This window comes from Nerophis ophidion, linkage group LG20 (assembly GCF_033978795.1).
Source record: "Nerophis ophidion isolate RoL-2023_Sa linkage group LG20, RoL_Noph_v1.0, whole genome shotgun sequence".
Lineage (NCBI taxonomy): Eukaryota > Metazoa > Chordata > Actinopteri > Syngnathiformes > Syngnathidae > Nerophis > Nerophis ophidion.
In genome coordinates, this window is record NC_084630.1 from 41,878,883 (window position 1) to 41,902,147 (window position 23,265).

At 40.4% G+C, this 23,265-nt stretch overlaps 3 protein-coding genes across 4 annotated transcripts in view; 2 read left to right on the forward strand and 1 right to left on the reverse strand.

The window, feature by feature from the left end:
• The window catches only part of gatb (glutamyl-tRNA(Gln) amidotransferase, subunit B), a 57,430-nt gene extending 44,438 nt beyond the window's left edge, over window positions 1-12,992 (reverse strand). For both annotated transcript variants that reach the window (XM_061881237.1, XM_061881235.1), the window contains exons 1-3: window positions 12,819-12,992; window positions 3,182-3,335; window positions 2,985-3,098 (exon numbers count right to left, since the gene is read on the reverse strand). In XM_061881237.1, the coding sequence (XP_061737221.1) occupies window positions 2,985-3,098; window positions 3,182-3,335; window positions 12,819-12,967 (417 nt within the window). In that variant the 5' untranslated portion in view covers window positions 12,968-12,992. The remainder of the gene's footprint in view (window positions 1-2,984; window positions 3,099-3,181; window positions 3,336-12,818) is intronic.
• The window catches only part of LOC133539140 (uncharacterized), a 377,041-nt gene that overhangs the window by 264,723 nt on the left and 89,053 nt on the right, over window positions 1-23,265 (forward strand). The gene's annotated exons all lie outside the window — the stretch shown is intronic.
• dctpp1 (dCTP pyrophosphatase 1) lies at window positions 13,079-13,915 on the forward strand. Its single transcript, XM_061881238.1, has one exon. It carries the CDS (start codon window positions 13,153-13,155, stop codon window positions 13,606-13,608), a length of 456 nt encoding a protein of 151 aa, XP_061737222.1. The 5' UTR covers window positions 13,079-13,152; the 3' UTR covers window positions 13,609-13,915.

Below are 23,265 nucleotides of genomic sequence, written 5' to 3' on the forward strand. Positions count from 1 at the left end.
TGTTTATCGGTCTTTTAGCGATGACGTCAGAACGTGACGTCACCAAGGTAACACACCCGCCATATTCATTTTCATATTACAAACACCGGGTCTCAGCTCTGTTATTTTCCGTTTTTTCGACTATTTTTTGGAACCTTGGAGACATCATGCCTCGTGGGTGTGTTGTCGGAGGGTGTAACAACACTAACAGGGAGGGATTCAAGTTGCACCACTGGCAAGAAATCTGCCGCCAGACCCCCATTGAATGTGCCAGAGTGTCTTCACATTTGACCGGCGATGCTAAGACAGACATGGCACAGAGATGTATGGATAACCTGCAGATGCATTTGCAACAATTAAGTCAAAGAAATCACAAAGGTGAGTTTTGTTGATGTTGTCGACTTATGTGCTAATCAGACATATTTGGTCACGGCATGACTGCCAGCTAATCGATACTAACATGCTACGCTAATCGATGCTAACATGCTATTTACGGTAGCTGTATGTACATTTCAAACTAGATACCCACATTTAATGCGAAACAAACACTTACCAATCGACGGATTTAAGTTGCTCCAGTGTCACAAGATGCGAAAGTCCTGATCGTTTGGTCTGCACATTTTACCGGCAATGCTAATAAGGCAGCCATGCTATGGGCTACTTCATTAGGTACACCCACGCTATGGCTGAATAGCATCAATAGCTATTCGCTCAATAGCTTCAAGTTCTTCTTCAATTTCGTTTTCGCTATCTGCCTCCATACTCCAACCATCTGTTTCAATACATGCGTAATCTGTTGAATCGCTTAAGCCGCTGAAATCAGAGTCTGAATCCGAGTTAATGTCGCTATATCTTGCTGTGGTAACCGCCAAGTTGTTTGTATTGGCAGCACTGTATGACGTCACAGGGAAATGGATAGTGGTTTCGAAGATAACGAAAATAAGGCACTTTAAAGCTTTATTTAGAGATATTCCGGGACTGGTAAAATTTTGAAAAAAACTTCAAAAAATACAACAAGCCACTGGGAACTGATTTTTATTGTTTTTAACCCTTTTGAAATTGTGATAATGTTCCCCTTTAAGTGTATTAAATGGCAGCATGTCTTTGACCACACTTTCTGTGAACGCATACTATTGTGCACTGTTTTGTTTACACTGACTGACCTGTCAACTGCCTTGTTCACCAAACGCAAAGTGAGTGTGGACTGTCGAGTGGTTGTGTTTCAAGCGGGCGTTTTTCCAGTCGTGCACCGTCGGCAAACTGGCTTCTCTTGTACCAGAGGTTTAAACTGAAATATTCCCACACTAAAGCGGTGGTATTGGATTTTGTCATCATTTTGTCAATGTTAGCTGCTACATGCTAACTAGAAGCACTGTGTGATGCTAGCGGCTCCAGTGGCTGCAAAAAGAGTCAAAGATTCTTAATGAGGACAATATAATCCCTCCCCCCTCTTCTTTTCATTCCGCTAGGGCAGTGGTTCTCAACCTTTTTTCAGTGATGTACCCCCTGTGAACATGTTTTTAATTCAAGTACCCCCTAATCAGATCAAAGCATTTTTGGTTGAAAAAAAGAGATAAAGAAGTAAAATACAGCACTATGTCATCAGTTTCTGATTTATTAAATTGTATGAATGTGCAAAATATTGCTCATTTGTAGTGTTTTTTCTTGAACTATTTGGGGAAAAAAAAGGTATAAAAATAACTAAAAACTTGTTGAAAAATAAACAAGTGATTCAATTATAAATAAAGATTTCTACACATAGAAGTAATCATCAACTTAAAGTGCCCTCTTTAATCCATCTGGATTTATGAACTTAATTCGAAACATTTCTTCACAAAAAAATAGGTCTTTAACATTAATATTTATGGAACATGTCCACAAAAAAATCTATCTGTCAACACTGAATTGTTCAATTTCTTTTCACAGTTTATGAATTTACATTCGTATTTTGTTGAAGTATTATTCAATAAATATATTTATAAAGGATTTTTGAATTGTTGCTATTTATATAATATTTTAAAAATAATCTCACGTACCCCTTGGCATATCTTCAAGTACCCCCATTTGAGAACCACTGCGCTATGGTACAAACACGTATTGCCATTAACAGCGTAAATACTCTTGAAGCAAGCACACAGCGATTTATCTATGCTGCAAAATTTACCGACTTTAATTTTTATTTATAGTCGGATATTTGACTTATTAAACTTGGCAAAAAATGGTTATTTATGCCTCATATAACGTACACTTTTTCAGCATGTTGTTCACTATTCTTTATTTATTTTAAATTGCCTTTCAAATGTCTATTTTTGGTGTTGGGTTTTATCAAATAAATTTCCTCAACAAATGCGACTTATACTCCAGTGCGATTTTTATATGTTTTTTCCTTCTTTATTATGCATTTTCGGCAGGTGCGACTTATACTCCGGAGCAACTTATACTCCGAAAAATACGGTAGGTATAAATGAGCCATGACTAACAATAAAACAATTATTCTCTGTAAGTAAATATATTATAAAAGGTGCATCATAAAATAGGTAGAATCCACTTTACAGTCTAAATTCCTCATTAGCTCAGACAGTTCTTAGTCCCTAAATGAGGTGCAGTGTCTGTATCAGCGTCACCATTATTCAACACTGCCTGGGGCTCTAACGACTTCCAAAGATGGTTAAAAATGATGCCAGCACGAAAAGAAAGCAATCCTCAAATAGGAAGAAATTGCACAAAAAAGGGAGGAAATGACCGGTGGATAATGTGGAAAAAAGGTGTCGGAGGGAGCGGAATGAGCTGATGAGTGAAAAAAGCTCAGGTCGTTTTCTTTTAACGGCGTTCTGTGTCATTTGTCTGCCCGCCTGGCAAACAGAAGCACCGTCGCCACTTCTTCAGTAAAGCCATAATAGTATTATAGGACGAAGTAGAAGACAGACTTTGCCTAACGAGCATTTCTGTCAAGCCCATTCTTCCAACCTGATGATGCAAAAGAAAAAGAAGCTTGAAAAACTCACGGGGAGATCAGCATAAAAGTAGTGTTTCCTGTCAAAAAGGGACTTCCGGTTTATGCTGCAGTTGAGGGCCAGCCCCGTCATCACTGCTGCCTCAACGCATCGTCTGTTCAATACCTGGAAAGACATAAATGTCGATTATTGATGACATCGTTATTATTATTATTATTGCGCAATGGCAATTAAGTCCTGACTCTCACAGGTAACGTGCCGGGTAAGGAGGCGTCCAAGAATGACACCAAGGAGTTTGGAGGAGACATGAAATGGACCCCCGAGCTGGAGAACAACTTGGTGTTGGAGTGAATCTGGGCGTGGATCTCCAGGCCCACCACTCCTTCCAGCTGCAGAGGAACACTGAGGACGAGAAGGAAGCAGACGACTTAAAGGGGAACATTATCCCAATTTCAAAAAGGTTAAAAACAATAAAAAACAGTTCCCAGTGGCTAGTTGTATATTTTGAAGTTTTTTTCAAAATGTTACACCTCCCGTAATATCCCTAAATAAAGCTGTAAAGTTCTTGATTTTCCCTATTTGCGATGCGACTGTCCATTTCCCTGTGACGTCATACAGTGCTGCCAATACAAACAACATGGCGGTTACCACAGCAAGATATAGCGACATTAGCTCGGATTCAGACTCGGATTTCAGCGACTTAAGCGATTCAACAGATCACGCATGTATTGAAACAGATTGTCGGAGTATGGAGGCAGATAGCGAAAACGAAATTGAAGAAGAAATTGAAGCTATTGAGCGAATAGCTATTGACGCTATTCAGCCATAGCGTGGGTGTACCTAATGAAGTGACCCATAGCATGGCTGCCTTATTAGCATCGCCGGTAAAATGTGCGGACCAAACGATCAGGACTTTCGCATCTTGTGACACTGGAGCAACTTATATCCGTCGATTGGTAAGTGTTTGTTTCGCATTAAATGTGGGTATCTAGTTTCAAATGTACATACAGCTAGCGTAAATAGCATGTTAGCATCGATTAGCGTAGCATGTTAGCATTGATTAGCTGGCAGTCATGCCGTGACCAAATATGTCCGATTAGCACATAAGTTAACAACATCAACAAAACTCACCTTTGTGATTTCGTTGACTTAATGGTTGCAAATGCATCTGCAGGTTATCCATACATCTCTGTGCCATGTCTGTCTTAGCATCGCCGGTCAAATGTGAAGACACTCTGGTACATTCAATGGGGGTCTGGCGGCAGATTTCTTGCCAGTGGTGCAACTTGAATCCCTCCCTGTTAGTGCTGTTACACCCTCCGACAACACACTGACTAGGCATGATGTCTCCAAGGTTCCAAAAAATAGTTGAAAAAACGGAAAATAACAGAGCTGAGACCCGGTGTTTGTAATGTGAAAATGAATATGGTGGGTGTGTTACCTCGGTGACGTCACGTTCTGACGTCATCACTAAAAGAGCGATAAACAGAAAGGCATTTAATTTGCCAAAATTCACCCGTTTAGAGTTCGGAAATCGGTTGAAAAAATACATGGTCTTTTTTCTGCAACATCAAGGTATATATTGACGCTTGCATAGGTTTGGTGATAATGTTCCCCTTTAACACAAGTCTTATAAGACATCTAAATGCAGTTGTAGTTTGGTAAAGACACACAAAAATAAATAAATAAAAGTTAACTTAAAAGTACACAATAGATGTGGCAAAATTATTCTCGGCATTTGACCCATCACCCTTGATCACCTCCTGGGAAGTGAGGGGAGCAGTGAGCAGCAGCGGTGGTCGCGCCCGGGAATCATTTTTGGTGATTTAACCCCCAATTCCAACCCTTGATGCGGAGTGCCAAGCAGGGAAGTAATGGCTTCCACTTTTATAGTCTTTGCTATGACTCGGAGTTTGCATGTTCTCCCCGTGAATGCGTGGGTTCCCTCCGGGTACTCCGGCTTCCTCCCACTTCCAAAGACATGCACCTGGGGATAGGTTGATTGGCAACACTAAATGGTCCCTAGTGTGTGAACGTGAGTGTGAATGTTGTCTGTCTATCTGTGTTGGCCCTGCGATGAGGTGGCGACTTGTCCAGGGTGTACCCTGCCTTCCGCCCGATTGTAGCTGAGATAGGCGCCAGCGCCCCCCGCGACCCCGAAAGGGAATAAGCGGTAGAAAATGGATGGATGACTCGGTCGGGGTTTGAACACAAAGTTGTGTATAAGTGCAATGCTACTAGAATAAGCTTTTATTTTTAAAAGAAAAAGTCAATATTAGTAGAATTGAAATTGTATTGTGTCAAAAAAGTTGCAATACTAAAATTATAAAATTCTATTTTTTTAAAGAAAAAAAATATATATTGTTAGACATTCACAAAATTCATTCAGAAAGTTAGTTGAAAAGTATTGAATCATTTTAATGTTGCATTTGTTTTTAATAGTCATTACATTACTAACATAAAAATGTAATTATGTAGCCATATTTATGGTGAAAGTTCCAAAAGTATGTATTTTTAAGCAAACTTATAATTAGAAAGAAAAACTTTAAAAGTATTATGTTGATGTATTTTTATATGAGGGGAAAAACACAATAAAAGAAAAAAGAACATCCATCCATTTTCTACCGCTTGTCCTTACACCAAATACACAGGAAAAAAATAAATAAAAGTTAAGTCAAAGTTCAAGTACACACTCAGTGTGACAAAATTATTCCCTGTATTTGACCAATCACCCTTGATCAGTGAGCAGCAGCAGTGGCTGCGCCCGGAAATAATTTTAGGTGATTTAACCCCCAATTCCAAGTTGCATACTAAAATTATAAAATTTTATTTTGTTAAAGAAAAAAAAACAAGATATATTTTGTTTGCAAAATTCATTCCAAAAGTTTAATTGAAAAGTTTTTTTAAGCTCATTCATTGTTTATGTTCTTTGTTTGTTTTTGTTTTGTTTTTTGCTTCATGCTTTTTAACCTGTAAAGCACTTTGGTACACTTTGAAAATTGTTGTAAACGTGCTGTAAAAATAAAGTTGCCTTGGCTTACTAACATAAAAATTTAAATAAGTAGCCATATTTATAGTGAAAGTTCCAAAAATATGTATTTTCAAGCAAACTTATAATTAGAAAGAACTCTAAAAGCAATATGTTGATGTATTTTTGTATGAGGGGAAAAAAAGCAAAATAAAAGGAACAAGAACATTCATACATTTTTATGACCGAACACAAAGTTGTGTATTAGTGTAATGTTACAAGAATAAGCTTTTATTTTGAAAAGAAAAAGTCAATATTAGTAGAATTGAAATTGTATTGTGAGAAAAAAGTTGCAAAACTAAAATAATACTTTCTTTTTTTTTTAAGGCAAAAAACCCAAGTTATCTTGTTAGACATTTGTATTTTGTTTGCAAAAATTCATTCAGAAAGTTTAGTTGAAAAGTATTGAATAATTTTAATGTTGCATTTTTTTTCTATAGTCATTACATTACTAACATAAAATGTAATTATGTAGCCATATTTATGGTGAAGGTTCCAAAAGTATGTATTTTTAAGGAAAATTATAATTAGAAAGAAAAACTCTAAAAGCATTATGTTGATGTATTTTTGTACAAGGGGGAAAAAAAGCACACAAAAAAAAGAACATCCATCCATTTTCTACCGCTTGTCCTTACACCAAAGACACAGGAAAAAAAATTAAGTTAAGTTAAGGTTTAAAGTACACACTAGGTGTGGCGAAATTATTCTCTGGGGCGGTATAGCTCATTTGGTTGAGTAGCCGGGCCAGCAACTTAAGGGTTCCAGGTTCGAGCCCCGCTTTCACCATCCTAGTCAATGCCGTTGTGTCCTTGGGCAAGACACTTTACCCACCTGCTCACAGTGCCACCCACACTGCTTTAAAAACGTTACTTAGATATTGGCTTTTCACTATGTAAAGCGCTTTGAGTCACAAGAGAAAAGCGCTATATAAATATAATTCACTTCACTCTCCATTTGACCCATCACCCTTGATCACCCCCTGGGAGGTGAGGGGAGCAGTAGCGGTGGCTGCGCCTGGGAATAATTTTAGGTGATTTAACCCCCAATTCCAAGTTGCAATACTAGAATTATAACATTTTTTTAAAGAAAAAATAAGATATATTGTTATATATTGACATTTTGTTTGCAAAATCCATTCAGAAAGTTTAGTTGAAAAGTTTTTTTTTTTTAGCTCATTCATTGTTTATGTGCTTTGTTTGTTTTTTGCTTCATGCTTTTTAACCTGTAAAGCACTTTGGTATAATTTGAAAATTGTTGTAAACGTGCTGTATAAATGAAGTTCCCTTGTCTTACTAACATAAAAATGTAATTACAGTATGTAGCCATATCTACAGTTGTGATCAAAATTATTCAACCCCCACACAATTTTGGCGTTTTAGCAAGTTGGACATTTATCCCGTATTTTGTTCATAGTCATATCAAATAAAGATGCAATAAATAGACAAATGCAATGTGAATTACAACATTATATTTTGTATCATACCAAACTGTCATTTCTCTTAATATCTCATTGACAAAATTATTCAACCCCTTGAAGATCATAACTCTTAAGAACAGAATTTCAATAAGGTCTTTTCAATCAGGTGTTGAAAACACCTGTAGATGTGATTAGAACCATAACGAGCAACAATTAAACTGATTGAAAAAGACTGTGACGCTCAGCTTCTTGTAGATGGTCAATGGTGTATTTGCAACATGGTGAAGTCCAGGGAGTGGTCAAAGAAGTCAAGAGAGGAGGTCATTTCTCTTCATAAGAAAGGATATGGACATAAGAAAATAGCAAAGACATTACACATTCCAAGAGACACAGTTGGGAGCATAATTCGCAAGTTTAAAGCTAAAGGCACAGTGGAAACTACCTGGGCGTGGTAGAAAGAGGATGCTGTGTGCGTACAGTGGTGAAAACCCCCCGGGTAACAGCTGAGGAACTACAACAGGACATTGCACAGGGGGGAACGCAGGTTTTGTCCCAGACAATAAGGCGCGCACTACGAGATGAAGGCCTCCATGCCAGAACCCCCACGCGCACCACTTCTGACTACCAGGCACAAGAAAATAGACTCCAGTATGTCGAAAATCACCTGGACAAACCCCAAAGGTTTTGGGAAACTGTTCTATGGAGTGATGAGACAAAAGTGGAACTCTTTGGGCCTATGAATCAACGTTATATCTGGAGGAGAAAAAAATGAAGCTTACAAAGAAAAGAACACCTTGCCTACTGTTAAGCATGGTTGGGGGTTCAATCATGCTCTGGGGCTGTTTTTCTGCCTCAGGTACCGGGAATCTCCAGCGCGTTCAAGGCATTTTGAATTCCTTTTCCTAGCAGGATATATTAGCTGCAAATGTCATGAAGTCAGTGAGGAAGCTGAGGCTTGGGAGACGTTGGACCTTCCAACAGGACAAGGATTCCCAAGCATACCTCCAAATCAACATCAGAGTGGTTCCAGAAGAAGGGCTGGAAGACTCTGGAGTGGCCTTCACAGTCACCAGACCTAAATCCCATAGAAAAGCTGTGGTGGGACTTTAAGAAGGCAGTTGCAGCACACAAGCCCAAGAATATGAATGAACTGGAGGCCTTTGCCCAAGAGGAATGGGCTAAAATACCTGTGGATGCTTGCAAGAAGCTTGTGTCCGCTTATGTATCACCTTTGAAGGATGTCAATACTGCCAAAGGGTGTTCTACTAAGTACTAGTACCAGAGTCGAGACCCAGGATGGACCGCTCGTCGGGACCCAGAATGGACCGCTCGCCTTTGTATCGGTTGGGGACATCTCTACGCTGCTGATCCGCCTCCGCTTGAGATGGTTTCCTGTGGACTCTCGCTGCTGTCTTGGATCCGCTTGAAATTAACTCTCGCGGCTGTGTTGGAGCCACTGTGGATTGAACTTTCACAGTATCATGTTAGACCCGCTCGACATCCATTGCTTTCGGTCCCCTGGAGGGGGGGGGGGGGGGGGGGGTTGCCCACATCTGAGGTCCTCTCCAAGGTTTCTCATAGTCAGCATTGTCACTGGCGTCCCACTGGATGTGAATTCTCCCTGCCCACTGGGTGTGAGTTTTCCTTGCCCTTTTGTGGGTTCTTCCGAGGATGTTGTAGTCGTAATGATTTGTGCAGTCCTTTGAGACATTTGTGATTTGGGGCTATATAAATAAACATTGATTGATTGTTACTAAAGATGCATGGAACTAGGGGGTTGAATCATTTTGTCAATGAGATATTGAGAAAAATTTCAATTTTTGCTATCTTGTAAAATACAGTGTTACAATTCAAGTTGCATTTGTCTATTTGACACATCTTTATTTGATATGACTATAAACAAAATACGGAATAAATTTCCAACTTGCTAAAACATCAAAATTGTGTGGGGGTTGAATCATTTTGATCACAACTGTATAGTGAAAGTTCCGAAAGTATGTATTTTTTAAGCAAACTTACGGTCAGGATGCCACACGAACGCCTCCCTAGGGAGATGTTTCAGGCCCGTCCGACCGGTAGGAGGCCACAGGGAAGACCCAGGACACGTTGGGAAGACTATGTCTCCCGGCTGGCCTGGGAACGCCTCGGGATCCCCCGGAAGGAGCTGGACCGAGTGGCTGGGGAGAGGCAAGTCTGGGCTTCCTTGCTTAGGCTTAGGGCTGGGCGATATTGGCTTTTTTTAATATTGCGATATTTTTATGCCATATTGCGATATATATTACGATATTTTGCCTTGGCCTTGAATGAACATTTGATGCATATAATCACAGCAGTATGATGATTCTACGTGTCTACATTCAAACATTCTTCTTCATACTGCATTCATATATGCTACTTTTAAACTTCCATGCAGAGAGGGAAATCACAACTAAGTCAATTGACCAAAACTGTATTTATTAAATACTCTTCATTCTCTCACGGGTGACTTTTTAAATGAAAGAACAAAATAATAGTGTTGCTACCTTTTTTGTAGTAACACTTCTGCTGCATACTTTGCATATTGCTGTTGTCTGCTGAATATCTTCCCACTTGAAGCCAAACCACCGCCAGATGATGGATTCTCTGCTTTTTATGTTGGGCATTTATTGTTCTTCCTCCATTTGTGATCACTTTCACACCTTCTCTCTTATGTTGTCACAAGCTCCGCTTGCTCGACCTGCCTCAGCTAACGTTAGCCATGCTGCTACCTCTCTGCTCGGCGAGAGCGTGTGACGCTAGACCAGGGGTAGGAACCTATGGCTCTAGAGCCAGATGTGGCTCTTTTGATGACTGCATCTGGCTCTCAGATACATCTTAGCTGGCATTGCTAAACACGATAAGTCAGTGTTTTTCAACATTTTTTGAGCCAAGGCACCTTTTTTTCATTGAAAAAATTTTGAGGCACTCCACCAGTGGAAAACATAAAAAAATTAAACCCAGTAGCTGTTATTGACAGTAAAAAGTTGTTCTCGCAATAGCTCTTTGTCTCATTGTAGGTGTACTGTCACGACCTGTCACATCAGGCCGTGACTTATTTTGGTGTTTTCCTGTGGGTTTTGCGCTTCTTTTTTTGGTGGCTTTTCCTCTTTTGTTGGTATTTTCCTGTCGCAGTTTCATGTCTTCCTTGAATGCTATTCATCGCACCTGCTTTTGTTTTTACAATCAAGACTATTTAAGTTGTGCGGACGCACTCCTTCTTTGTGTGGACATTGTTGATTGTCTTGCCATGTACGGGTGTACTTTGTGGACGCCGTCTGCTCTGCACGCTTTAAGTCCAGCATTCTGTTTTTGTTTACTTTGCAGCTAGTTCAGTTTTAGTTTAATTTTGCTTCAATGCCTTTACTAAGCGGCACTCACCTTTTGTTTATTTTTGGTTGAATATAAAACATTCTCATACATTCTAATCCATCCACCCGTTTTCTACCGCACCCGTTCAAGAAGTCGCATCAATGGTAAGAACTATTTTGTTCATTATTGGTTAGCTTCAGAATAACAATGTTATTAAAAAGAAGAAGATACTTATTATACATGTATGTTGGTTTTACTTAAAAATGCACACATTTAGTTGTGAAGTGAAGTGAATTATATTTATATAGCGCTTTTCTCTAGTGACTTAAGCGTTTTTACATAGTGAAACCCAATATCTAAGTTACATTTTTAAACCAGTGTGTGTGGCACTGGGAGCAGGTTTGGGTAAAGTGTCTTGCCCAAGGACACAACATCAGTGACTAGGATGGCAGAAGCGGGGATTGAACCCGCAACCCTCAAGTTGCTGGCACGGCCGCTCTACCAACCGAGCTATACCGCCCAAGTTGTATTCAGTGTTAAAAAATATTATATGGCTCTCACAGAAATACATAATAAAATATTTGGCTTTCATGGCTCTCTCAGCCAAAAAGGTTCCCGACCCCTGCGCTAGACGCTCGACAGTATGTGACGTATGTAAGAAGGCGGGCTTGTTTTACGCCTCTGTGATAAGGACAGACGAGAAGGAGTGAGAAACGCCAGTAAAGTAATGCCCGCAGCTAAAAGCAACTGAGTGAGAACATATAATCGAATATTACGATATATCGTCAGGGCACATCCAACCGGTAGGAGGCCACGGGGAAGACCCAGGACACGTTGGGAAGACTAAGTCTTCTCCGGCTGGCCTGGGAACACCTCGGGATCCCCCGGAAAGAGCTAGACGAAGTAGCTGGGGAGAGGGAAGTCTGCGCTTCCCTGCTTAGGCTGCTGCCCCCGCGACCCTACTTCGGATAGGCGGAAGAAGATGGATGGATGGACGATATAGTCATTTTCTATATTGCACAGAGACAAACCTGTGATATATCGTTTACATCGATATATCGATGGGGCGGCAGAGCTCGGTTGGTAGAGCGGCCGTGCCAGCAACTTGAGGGTTGCAAGTTCGATTCCCGCTTCCGCCATTCTCGTCACTGCCGTTGTGTCCTTGGGCAAGACACTTTACCCATCTGCTCCCAGTGCCACCCACACTGGTTTAAATGTAACTTAGATATTGGGTTTCACTATGTAAAAGCGCTTTGAGTCACTAGAGAAAGCGCTATATAAATATAATTCACTTCACATATCGCCCAGCCCTACTTAGGCTGCTGCCCCCGCAACCCGAACACGGATAATTAATTGATTAACGTGGACTTCGACTTAAACAAGTTGAAAAACTTATTGGAGTGTTACCATTTATTGGTCAATTGTACGGAATATGTACTGAACTGGCCCTGCGATGAGGTGGCGACTTGTCCAGGATGTACCCCGCCTTCCGCCCGATTGTAGCTGAGATAGGCACCAGCGCCAAAGGGAATAAGCCGTAGGAAATGATGGATGGATGGATGTACGGAATATGTACTGTACTGGCCCTGTGATGAGGTGGCCACTTGTCCAGGGTGTACACCGCCTTCCACCTGATTGTAGCTGAGATAGGCACCAGCGCCCCCCGCGACCCCAAAGGGAATACGCGGTAAAAAATGGATGGATGGATCTACTGTACTGTGCAATCTACTAAAAAAAAGTTTCAATCAATCAAGAAAATGGATGGATGATTAGAAAGAAAAACTCTAAAAGCAATGGATTGATGTATTTTTGTATGAGGGGGAAAAAAACACAATAAAAGAAAAAACAACATCCATACATTTACTACCGCTTGTCCCGTTCGGGGTGGAAGGGGGGGGTGGGGGGGGGGGGGCTGGAGCCTACATCAGCTGCATTCGTGCGGGACAAGAACCACCCGAGAAAATAGGAACATTCCCACACAAAAGTAAACACCAGAAAAATAAAACATTTGTCCAAACGCGGTCTTTAATTGAGTGACTACAAGCTTAATAGAAGAAGTGCGCTCGGACGCTTTACAAACTCGGTGAAGTGTACTTTGACGACGTCCACTTACCCTTTTGTCCTGGCCTGCAGTTGGTGGTCGGCAGTCGAAGCAAACACATTTAGTCTCCTGGCTGCAAACGACGCATTTCGATAAAATAATGTTCGTTTTATCATTTTGTAGTGAACGCCGCCATTCGCTGTCACAGCCGAGGTAGCCATGTTGTTAGTCGCGGACTTGCATGGGAGTTGTAGTCTTTATCAGCGCTCGATGCTCGTAAGACATCTGTAATAAAACTACAAGTCCCTGTTAAAGCGAGTATTAAGACTTCCGGGTCGCGACACCGGATTTCCGGTTATACATTTGGCGGGACTTCTCCCCTATCTATAGATTATTTGGCTTCAACATGATGGCCTCGAACGGAACGACGATGAATGGCGGCGAGTCCGGCCCGGCTATTAATGGAAGTACGGAGGAAAAGAAAGACGCCTTCACCTTCAGCCCGCAGCCCACCGTGGAAGACATCCGCCGCATGCAAGCGGAGTTCACCGACGAGCGCGACTGGAAGCAGTTCCACCAGCCCCGCAACCTGCTGCTGGCCCTGGTCGGGGAGGTGGGCGAGGTGTCGGAGCTCTTCCAGTGGAGGGGCGAGGTGGCCGAGGGCCTGCCGGACTGGAGCGAGGCCGAGCGGGAGCAGCTGGCCCACGAACTCAGCGACGTGTTCATCTACCTGGTGGAGCTCGCCGACAAGTGCCGGGTGGATCTCCCCCGGGCGGTGCTGCGCAAGATGGCCCTCAACAGGATCAAGTACCCCGCCAGCAAAGTGCACGGCTCGGCCAAGAAGTACACGGAATATGACTGAACTGCTGGTGCTTCTGCAAAGTCAGACTTTGGTGGTCGTCTTATGTTCAGCTGCTCTGTTTTTTTAAATGCCTTTTTTACTGCTGTTAAACACACAAAAAGTGACAATCAGCCACTGAGGGTTGGTTTCAAACATTTAAAAAAATATATTTAAAAAGGTTTTGAAATGTTTCTACTTGCTATGACATTTGCCTATAAGAGCATGAACATTACTGGAATGTAACATAACTACTTTTTGGGGGGAGGTGTCCCCTTACATTTAAAACTGTCTGCAGAGATAAACCAAAGTAAAAGTTTCTTTAACTCTGCTTTTTGTGGTGTTGTTGGTATTATTCACTCATATGTACATTTTGACAATCTAATTCCTGCTTTTTTAAAGATCTCCTATGCAAAAGTGACTCCTTGATGATTATAAACAGCAACATGAATCAGCAGCTTTTTACCATAAAAATCTCATCAATATAGACAGTTTAAGTCTTGGTTTATTATTGCAAATAAATCATATTTTGAGACCAAATTAGCTACTGATTTAATATTGCATAACAATAATGTAAATATACACATACAAAGTGACAATCAAAGTGCACGGCTCAGCCAAGAAGTACACGGAATATGACTGAACTGCTGGTGCTTCTGGAAAGTCAGACTTTGGTGGTCGTCTTATGTTCAGCTGCTCTGTTTTTTTTTTTTTTTTTTGTTCGTTTAAATGACTTTTTTGCTGCTGTTAAACCTTGTTAAACACACCCAAAGTGACAATCAGCCACCATGAGGGTTGGTTTCAAACATTTTAAAATATATATTTAAAAGGGTATTAAAATGTTACTTGCTATGACATTTGCCTATAAAGGCATGAACATTACTGGAATGTAACATGACTACTTTTGTTTGGTTTTTTAAGTTTTTCCTATACATTTAAAACTGTCTGAAGAGATAAACTAAAGTAAAAGTTTATTCAACTCTGCTTTTTGTGTTGTGTTGTAATTATTCACTCATATTTACATTTTGACAATCTAGTTCCTGCTTTTTTAAAGATCTCCTGCTATGCAAAAGTGACTCCTTGATGATTATAAACAGTAACATGAATCAGCAGCTTTTTACCACAAAAACCTTGTCAATAGACAGTATTAGTCTTAGTTTATTATTGCAGATACATTATATTTGGAGACCAAATTAACTGATTTAATAATGCATACAAATGTAAATATACCCCTTAAAATGCAGTACACATACAAAATGACAATCAGCCACGATTGGAGTTGATTTTAAACATTTAAATATGTTTAAAAGGGTATTAAAATGTTACATGTTATGACATTTGCCTATAAGAGCATGAACATTACTGGAATGTAACATAACTTTTTTTTTTTAAGTTTTCCCTATACATTTAAAACTGTCTGCAGAGATAAACCAAAGTAAAAGTTTCTTTAACTCTGCTTTTTGTGTTGTTGGAATTATTCACTCATATGTACGTTTTGACAATCTAATTCCTGCTTTTTAAAAGATCTGCTATGCAAAAGTGACTCCTTGATGATTTTAAACAGTAACATGAATCAGCAGCTTTTTACCATAAAAACATCATCAATATAGACAGTTTTAGGCTTAGTTTATTATTGCAAATAAATCATATTTTGAGACCAAATTTACTGATTTAATATGTCATTCAAATAATGTAAATACACCCCTTAAAATGCAATACACATACAAAGTAACAATCAGCCAATATGAGAGTTGATTTTAAACATTTAAAAGGGTATTAAAATGTTACTTGCTATGACATTTGCCTACAAGGGCATGAACATTATTGAAATGTAACATGACTACTTTTTTTTTTTTTTTTAAGTTTTCCCTATACATTTAAAACTGTCTGCAGAGATAAACCAAAGTAAAAGTTTCTTCAACTCTGCTTTTTGTGTTGTTGGAATTATTCACGCATATGTACGTTTTGACAATCTAATTCCTGCTTTTTTAAAGATCTCCTGCTATGCAAAAGTGACTCCTTGATGATTATAATCAGTAACATGAATCAGCAGCTTTTTACCATAAAAACATTGTCAATATAGACCAGGGATCGGCAACATAAAATGTTGAAAGAGCAAAAATACAAAAACAAATCTGTCTCGAGCCGCAAAAAATTAAAAGCCAAATTACATCCGGATAGTGTGTCATTAGATATAAATTGAATTAAGAGGACTTAAAGAAAGTTAAATGAGCTCCAATATAGCCACAAATGAGGCACAATGATGCAATATGTACATACAGCTAGCCTAAATAGCATGTTAGCATCGATAAGCTTGCAGTCATGCAGGGACCAAATATGCCCGATTGGCATTCCACACAAGTCAATAACATCAACAAAACTCACCTTTGTGCATTCATGCACAACATTAAAAGTTTGCTGGACAAAATGAGACAGAAAAAGAAGTGGCATAAAACACGTCCTAGAAAGTCGGAGAAAGTTATACATGTAAACAAACTACGGTGAGTTCAAGGACCGCCAAAATTAGTAGGACAAAGCAGCGCTCGCCAAATATTCGAATCAGTGAAGCATGTTTAATGTAAACAGTGTGCTTTATAACAAATAAATGATAAATGGGTTGTACTTGTATAGCGCTTTTCTACCTTCAAGGTACTCAAAGCGCTTTGACACTACTTCCACATTCACACACTGATGGAGGGAGCTGCCATGCAAGGCGCCAACCAGCACCCATCAGGAGCAAGGGTGAAGTGTCTTGCTCAGGACACAACGGACGTGACGAGGTTGGTACTAGGTGGGATTTGAACCAGGGACCCTCAGGTTGCGCACGGCCACTCTCCCACTGCGCCACGCCGTCCCTTAGGGAAGTTTGTGTCATGTTTGTCCTCCGACAGAAACCATATTAAAGCAAAAAATATATATTGTATTTTTTTCCCCTCATCTTTTTCCGTTTTTCATAAATTTTTGAAAAAGCTCCCGAGAGCCACTAGGGCGGCGCTAAAGAGCCGCATGCAGCTCTAGAGCCGCGGGTTGCCAACCCCGATATAGAAAGTATTAGGCTTTGTTTATTATTGCAGACACATTATATTTTGAGACCAATAAAGCAAATATACCCCTTCAAATGCAATAAACTTGTAATTGTTATATATTTTAACATTGTAATTGGAGTGTAAATTTTTCAACATCCAAGTTAAATAAAACAAAAGTAAACGAGTTGAACACCCCTGCTGTATCTGCACAAGCATAAGAAGCGGCTCCCAAACGAACAACTCACAACTGGGAATCGGTTCTCATCTGCCGTTCCAAAGACTGGATTGCGGACGCCACATCACAACCAACTGGTTCACTCCTTCAAGTTGTGTCCTGGTCTGTGAAACACGACATGGATTGTGTTGGATGGCTGCAAAATCACAGTGGATAAACTAAACTGAAACTACAAACCCCGTTTCCATATGAGTTGGGAAATTGTGTTAGATGTAAATATAAACAGAATACAATGATTTGCAAATCCTTTTCAAGCCATATTCAGTTGAATATGCTACAAAGACAACATATTTCATGTTCAAACTCATAAACATTTTTTTTTGGGGCAAATAATCATTAACTTTAGAATTTGATGCCAGCAACACGTGACAAAGAAGTTGGGAAAGGTGGCAATAAATACTGATAAAGTTGAGGAATGCTCATCAAACACTTATTTGGAACATCCCACAGGTGTGCAGGCTAATTGGGAACAGGTGGGTGCCATGATTGGCTATAAAAACAGCTTCCCAAAAATCTTTCACAAGAAAGGATGGGGCGAGGTACACCCCTTTGTCCACAACTGCGTGAGCAAATAGTCAAAGAGTTTAAGAACAACCTTTCTCAAAGTGACATTGCAAGAAATTTAGGGATTTCAACATCTACGCTCCATAATATCATCAAAAGGTTCAGAGAATCAGGAGAAATCACTCCACGTAAGCGGCATGGCCGGAAACCAACATTGAATGACCGTGACCTTCCATCCCTCAGACGGCATTGTATCAAAAACCGACATCAATCTCTAAAGGATATCACCACATGGGCTCAGGAACACTTGAGTAAACCACTGTCACTAAATACAGTTGGTCGCTACATCTGTAAGTGCAAGTTACTATGCAAAGTGAAAGCCATTTATCAACAACATCCAGAAACGCCGCCGGCTTCTCTGGGCCGAGATCATCTAAGATGGACTGATGCAAAGTGAAAAAGTGTTCTATGGTCTGACGAGTCCACATTTCAAATTGTTTTTGGAAATATTGACATCGTGTCATCCAGACCAAAGGGGAAGCGAACCATCCAGACTGTTATCGACGCAAAGTTGAAAAGCCAGCATCTGTGATGGTATGGGGGTGCATTAGTGCCCAAGGCATGGGTAACTTACACATCTGTGAAGGCACCATTAATGCTGAAAGGTACATACAGGTTTTGGAACAACATATGCTGCCATCTAAGCGCTGTCTTTTTCATGGACGCCCCTGCTTATTTCAGCAAGACAATGCCAAGCCACATTCAGCACGTGCTACAACAGCGTGGCTTCGTGAAAAAAGAGTGCGGGTACTTTCCTGGCCCGCCTGCAGTCCAGACCTGTCTCCCATGGAAAATGTGTGGCGCATTATGAAGCGTAAAATATGACAGCGGAGACTCCGGACTGTTGAACGACTGAAGCTCTACATAAAAGAAGAATGGGAAAGAATTCCACTTTCAAAGCTTCAACAATTAGTTTCCTCAGTTCCCAAACGTTTATTGAGTGTTGTTAAAAGAAAAGGTGATGTAACACAGTGGTGAACATGCCCTTTCCCAACTACTTTGGCACGTGTTGCAGCCATGAAATTATAAGTTAATCATTATTTGCAAAAATAAATAAAGTTTAGGAGTTTGAACATCAAATATGTTGTCTTTGTAGCATATTCAACTGAATATGGCTTGGAAAGGATTTGCAAATCATTGTATTCTGTTTATATTTACATCTAACACAATTTCCCAACTCATATGGAAACGAGGTTTGTAAAATAAACTGAACAATATCGCTTCTTGGAGCTAACACAGCTCATTAGCATTGAAGATAGACACAAAATGGCGTCTTCCCAGTCGGCCTTACTTTTAATTGACCTTTAATGGCGCTGCAGTTTGTTAAAGGGGAACATTATCAGCAGACCTATGTAAGCGTCAATATATACCTTGATGGTGCAGAAAAAAGACCATCTATTTTTTTAACCGATTTCCGAACTCTAAATGGGTGAATTTTGGCGAATTAAACGCCTTTCTGTTAATCGCGCTGGAGGCGATGACGTCAGAATGTGACGTCGCCGAGGTAACACACCCACCATTTTCATTTTCAACACATTACAAACACCGGGTCTCAGCTCTGTTATTTTACGTTTTTTGGACTATTTTTTGGAACTTTGGAGACATCATGCCTGGTGGGTGTGTTGTCGGAGGGTGTAACAACACTAACAGGGAGGGATTCAAGTTGCACCACTGGCCCCAAGATGCCAAAGTGTCTGCCGCCAGACCCCCATTGAATGTGCCAGAGTGTCTCCACATTTGACCGGCGATGCTAAGACAGACATGGCACAGAGATGTATGGATAACCTGCAGATGCATTTGCAACGATAGTCAACGAAATCACAAAGGTGAGTTTTGTTGATGTTGACTGCCAGCTAATCGATGCTAACATGCTACGCTAATCGATGCTAACATGCTATTTACCGGCGGTGCTAAAGCAGACATGGAACAGAGATGTATGGATAACCTGTAGATGCATTTGCAACTATATTACGTTTCCTTCCACCCACATTTAATGCGAAACAAACACTTACCAATCGACGGATTTAAGTTGCTCCAGTGTCAAAAGATGCGAAAGTCCTGATCGTTTGGTCCGCACATTTTACCGGCGATGCTAACGCAGCTATTCGCCCATGCTATGGCTATGAATAGCGTCAATAGCTATTCGCTCAATAGCTTCAGTTTCTTCTACAATACTTTCATACTCCAACCATCTGTTTCAATACATGCGTAATCTGTTGAATCGCTTAAATCGCTGAAATCCGAGTTTGAATCCGAGCTAATGTCACTATATCTTGCTGCGGTATTCCCATTGTTTGTTTACATTGGCAGCACTGTGTGACGTCACAGGGAAATGGCCAGTGTCTTCGCAGAGAGCCGAAAATAAGGCACTTTAAAGCTTTATTTAGGGATATTCCGAGACCGGTAAAATTTTGAAAAAAAACTTCAAAAAATACAACAAGCCACTGGGAACTGATTTTTATTGTTGTTAACCCTTTTGAAATTGTGATAATGTTCCCCTTTAAGAAAACATCTATTTTGCCTTAAATGTGCATTGCTGGGTTTAGTGTAACAGTTTTCCAAAATAAAGCGCTCTGTACGCCTCTCTGAATCTTAGTTCCCTCGGCTCCGAATAATGGAAAGCTTATTGGTTCAATCCCCTCGTGTCCAAGTCCCCAATCCAGCGCCTGGAGCGAGTCCCGCTGATGGACAGTCCCATATTGACTGATCAAAGCCCTGCACTGTTGTGGCCTGAAATCGGAGCGGGGGCTCGGTAAAAAGGAGACTTTCCGGCCTGTCTGCTCTCATTTCTTGCAGCTCGCTGTTTTTGAATGATTCCTCAAAGGGTGCAACCGATGAGGGAAAAGTTCAATTAAAGAGCGACACATTCTGGCTTCAGCCCGTTGAAAGGGAGAGTGCAAAGTATTCAAAATAAATATTCAAATGAAGATCTTTGAGGGCTCAGAGTTCTACTGTCTTTGGCATCTGTTAGACTCCATGTTCAGATCTACTGTGCCTTCAGAGATTGTTTTTAGCACAATTATTTTGACTCAGGAGGCCACATTTAGAGAAAAAAATGTGTCTGGGGGCCGGTATATCTATTTTTAGGGACACTAAGACAAAACCTCACAATAATGTCTGATTGAATGCTAAAAACTTTATGACAGACCGCCTTAAAAAACCTAATGAAATTTAAAATTGTTCTATGAAGGATAAAACACTGAATATTGACAAAATTTGAACGTCACATCCCCTTTCGGTCGATATATTTTACAATCAAGTGAAATGCAATAAAAATGCAACAAACAGGTAAATATGAAAGTGAAGGGTACAAAACAAACCCACTTACAATCGGATATGTCTGATATATAACTAAGCTTTAGAACTTTCTATTTCTTTCTTTCTTTTCCTAGTTTATTTCGAACATGACATACCTACAACATTATACATCAGGCAATTTCATCATTTCACAATACATCATGTCCGAAAAGGAGTAGGAAGAAGCAAAGCTTAAAGGGAACATTATCAGCAGACCTATGTAAGCGTCAATATATACCTTGATGGTGCAGAAAAAAGACCATATATTTTTTTAACCGATTTCCGAACTCTAAATGGGTGAATTTTGGCGAATTAAACGCTTTTCTGTTTATCGCTCTTTTTGCGATGACGTCAGAACGTGACGTCGCCGAGGTAACACACCCACCATTTTCATTTTCAACACATTACAAACACCGGGTCTCAACTCTGTTATTTTCCGTTTTTTCGACTATTTTTTGGAACCTTGGAGACATCATGCCTGGTGGGTGTGTTGTCGGAGGGTGTAACAACACTAACAGGGAGGGATTCAAGTTGCACCACTGGCCCCAAGATGCCAAAGTGTCTGCCGCCAGACCCCCATTGAATGTGCCAGAGTGTCTCCACATTTGACCGGCGATGCTAAGACAGACATGGCACAGAGATGTATGGATAACCTGCAGATGCATTTGCAACCATTAAGTCAACGCAATCAAAAAAGTGAGTTTTGTTGATGTTGACTGCCAGCTAATCGATGCTAACATGCTACGCTAATCGATGCTAACATGCTATTTACCGGCGGTGCTAAAGCAGACATGGCACAGAGATGTATGGATAACCTGTAGATGCATTTGCAACTATATTACGTTTCCTTCCACCCACATTTAATGCGAAACAAACACTTACCAATCGACGGATTTAAGTTGCTCCAGTGTCAAAAGATGCGAAAGTCCTGATCGTTTGGTTAGCACATTTTAGCGGCGATGCTAACGCAGCTATTCGGCCATGCTATGGCTATGAATAGCGTCAATAGCTATTCGCTCAATAGCTTCAGTTTCTTCTTCAATATTTTCATACTCCAACCATCTGTTTCAATACATGCGTAATCTGTTGAATCGCTTAAGTCGCTGAAATCCGAGTTTGAATCCGAGCTAATGACACTATATCTTGCTGTGGTATTCCCATTGTTTGTTTACATTGGCAGCACTGTGTGACGTCACAGGGAAATGGCCAGTGTCTTCGCAGAGAGCCAAAATAAGGCACTTTAAAGCTTTATTTAGGGATATTCGGAAACCGGTAAAATTTTGAAAAAAACTTCAAAAAATACAACAAGCCACTGGGAACTGATTTTAATTGTTTTTAACCCTTTTGAAATTGTGATAATGTTCCCCTTTAAGCTTCCATGAAAAAGACGGCGCTTAGATGACATATATATATATATATATACATATATATATATATATATATATATATATATATATATATTAGGGCTGTGGATCTTTTGGATGTCCCACGATTCGATTCAATATCGATTCTTGGGGTCACGATTCGATAATATATCAATTTTTTCAACTCCATTCAATTCTCGATTCAAAAGCGATATTTTTCCGATTCAAAATGATTCTGTATTCATTCAATACATAGATTTCAGCAGGATCTACCCCAGTCTGCTGACATGCTAGCAGATTAGTATATTTAAACAAAGAAAGCTTTTATAATTGTAAAGGACAATGTTTTATCAACTGATTGCAATAATGTAAATTTGTTTTAACTATTAAACGGACCAAAAATATGACTTTTTTTTCCTTTGTGAAAACATTGGACACAGTGTGTTGTCCAGCTTATGAGATGCCATGCAAGTGTAAGCCACTGTGACACTATTGTTCTTTTTTATTATTTTTATAAATGTCTAATGATAATGTCAATGAGGGATTTTTAATCACTGCTATGCTGAAATTATAACTAATATTGATACTGTTGTTCCATCCATTTTCTACCGCTTATTCCCTTTTGGGGTGGCGGGGGGCGCTGGCGCCTATCTCAGCTACAATCGGGCGGAAGGCAGGGTACACCCTGGACAAGTCGCCACCTCATCACAGGGCCAACACAGATAGACAACATTCACACACTAGGGCCAATTTAGTGTTGCCAATCAACCTATCCCCAGGTGCATGTCTTTGGAGGTGGGAGGAAGCCGGAGTACCCGGAGGGAACCCACGCATTCACGGGGAGAACATGCAAACTCCACACAGAAAGATCCCGAGCCTGGATTTGAACCCAGGACTGCAGGACCTTCGTATTAGTGTGTGAATGTGAGTGTGAATGTTGTCGGGGCGGCATAGCTCGGTTGGTAGAGCGGCCGTGCCAGCAACGTGAGGGTTGCAGGTTCGATTCCCGCTTCCGCCATCCTAGTCAATGCCGTTGTGTCCTTGGGCAAGACACTTTACCCACCTGCTCCCAGTGCCACCCACACTGCTTTAAATGTAACTTAGATATTGGGTTTCACTATGTAAAAGCGCTTTGAGTCACTCGAGAAAAGCGCTATATAAGTACAATTCACTTCACTTCTCTGTCTATCTGTGT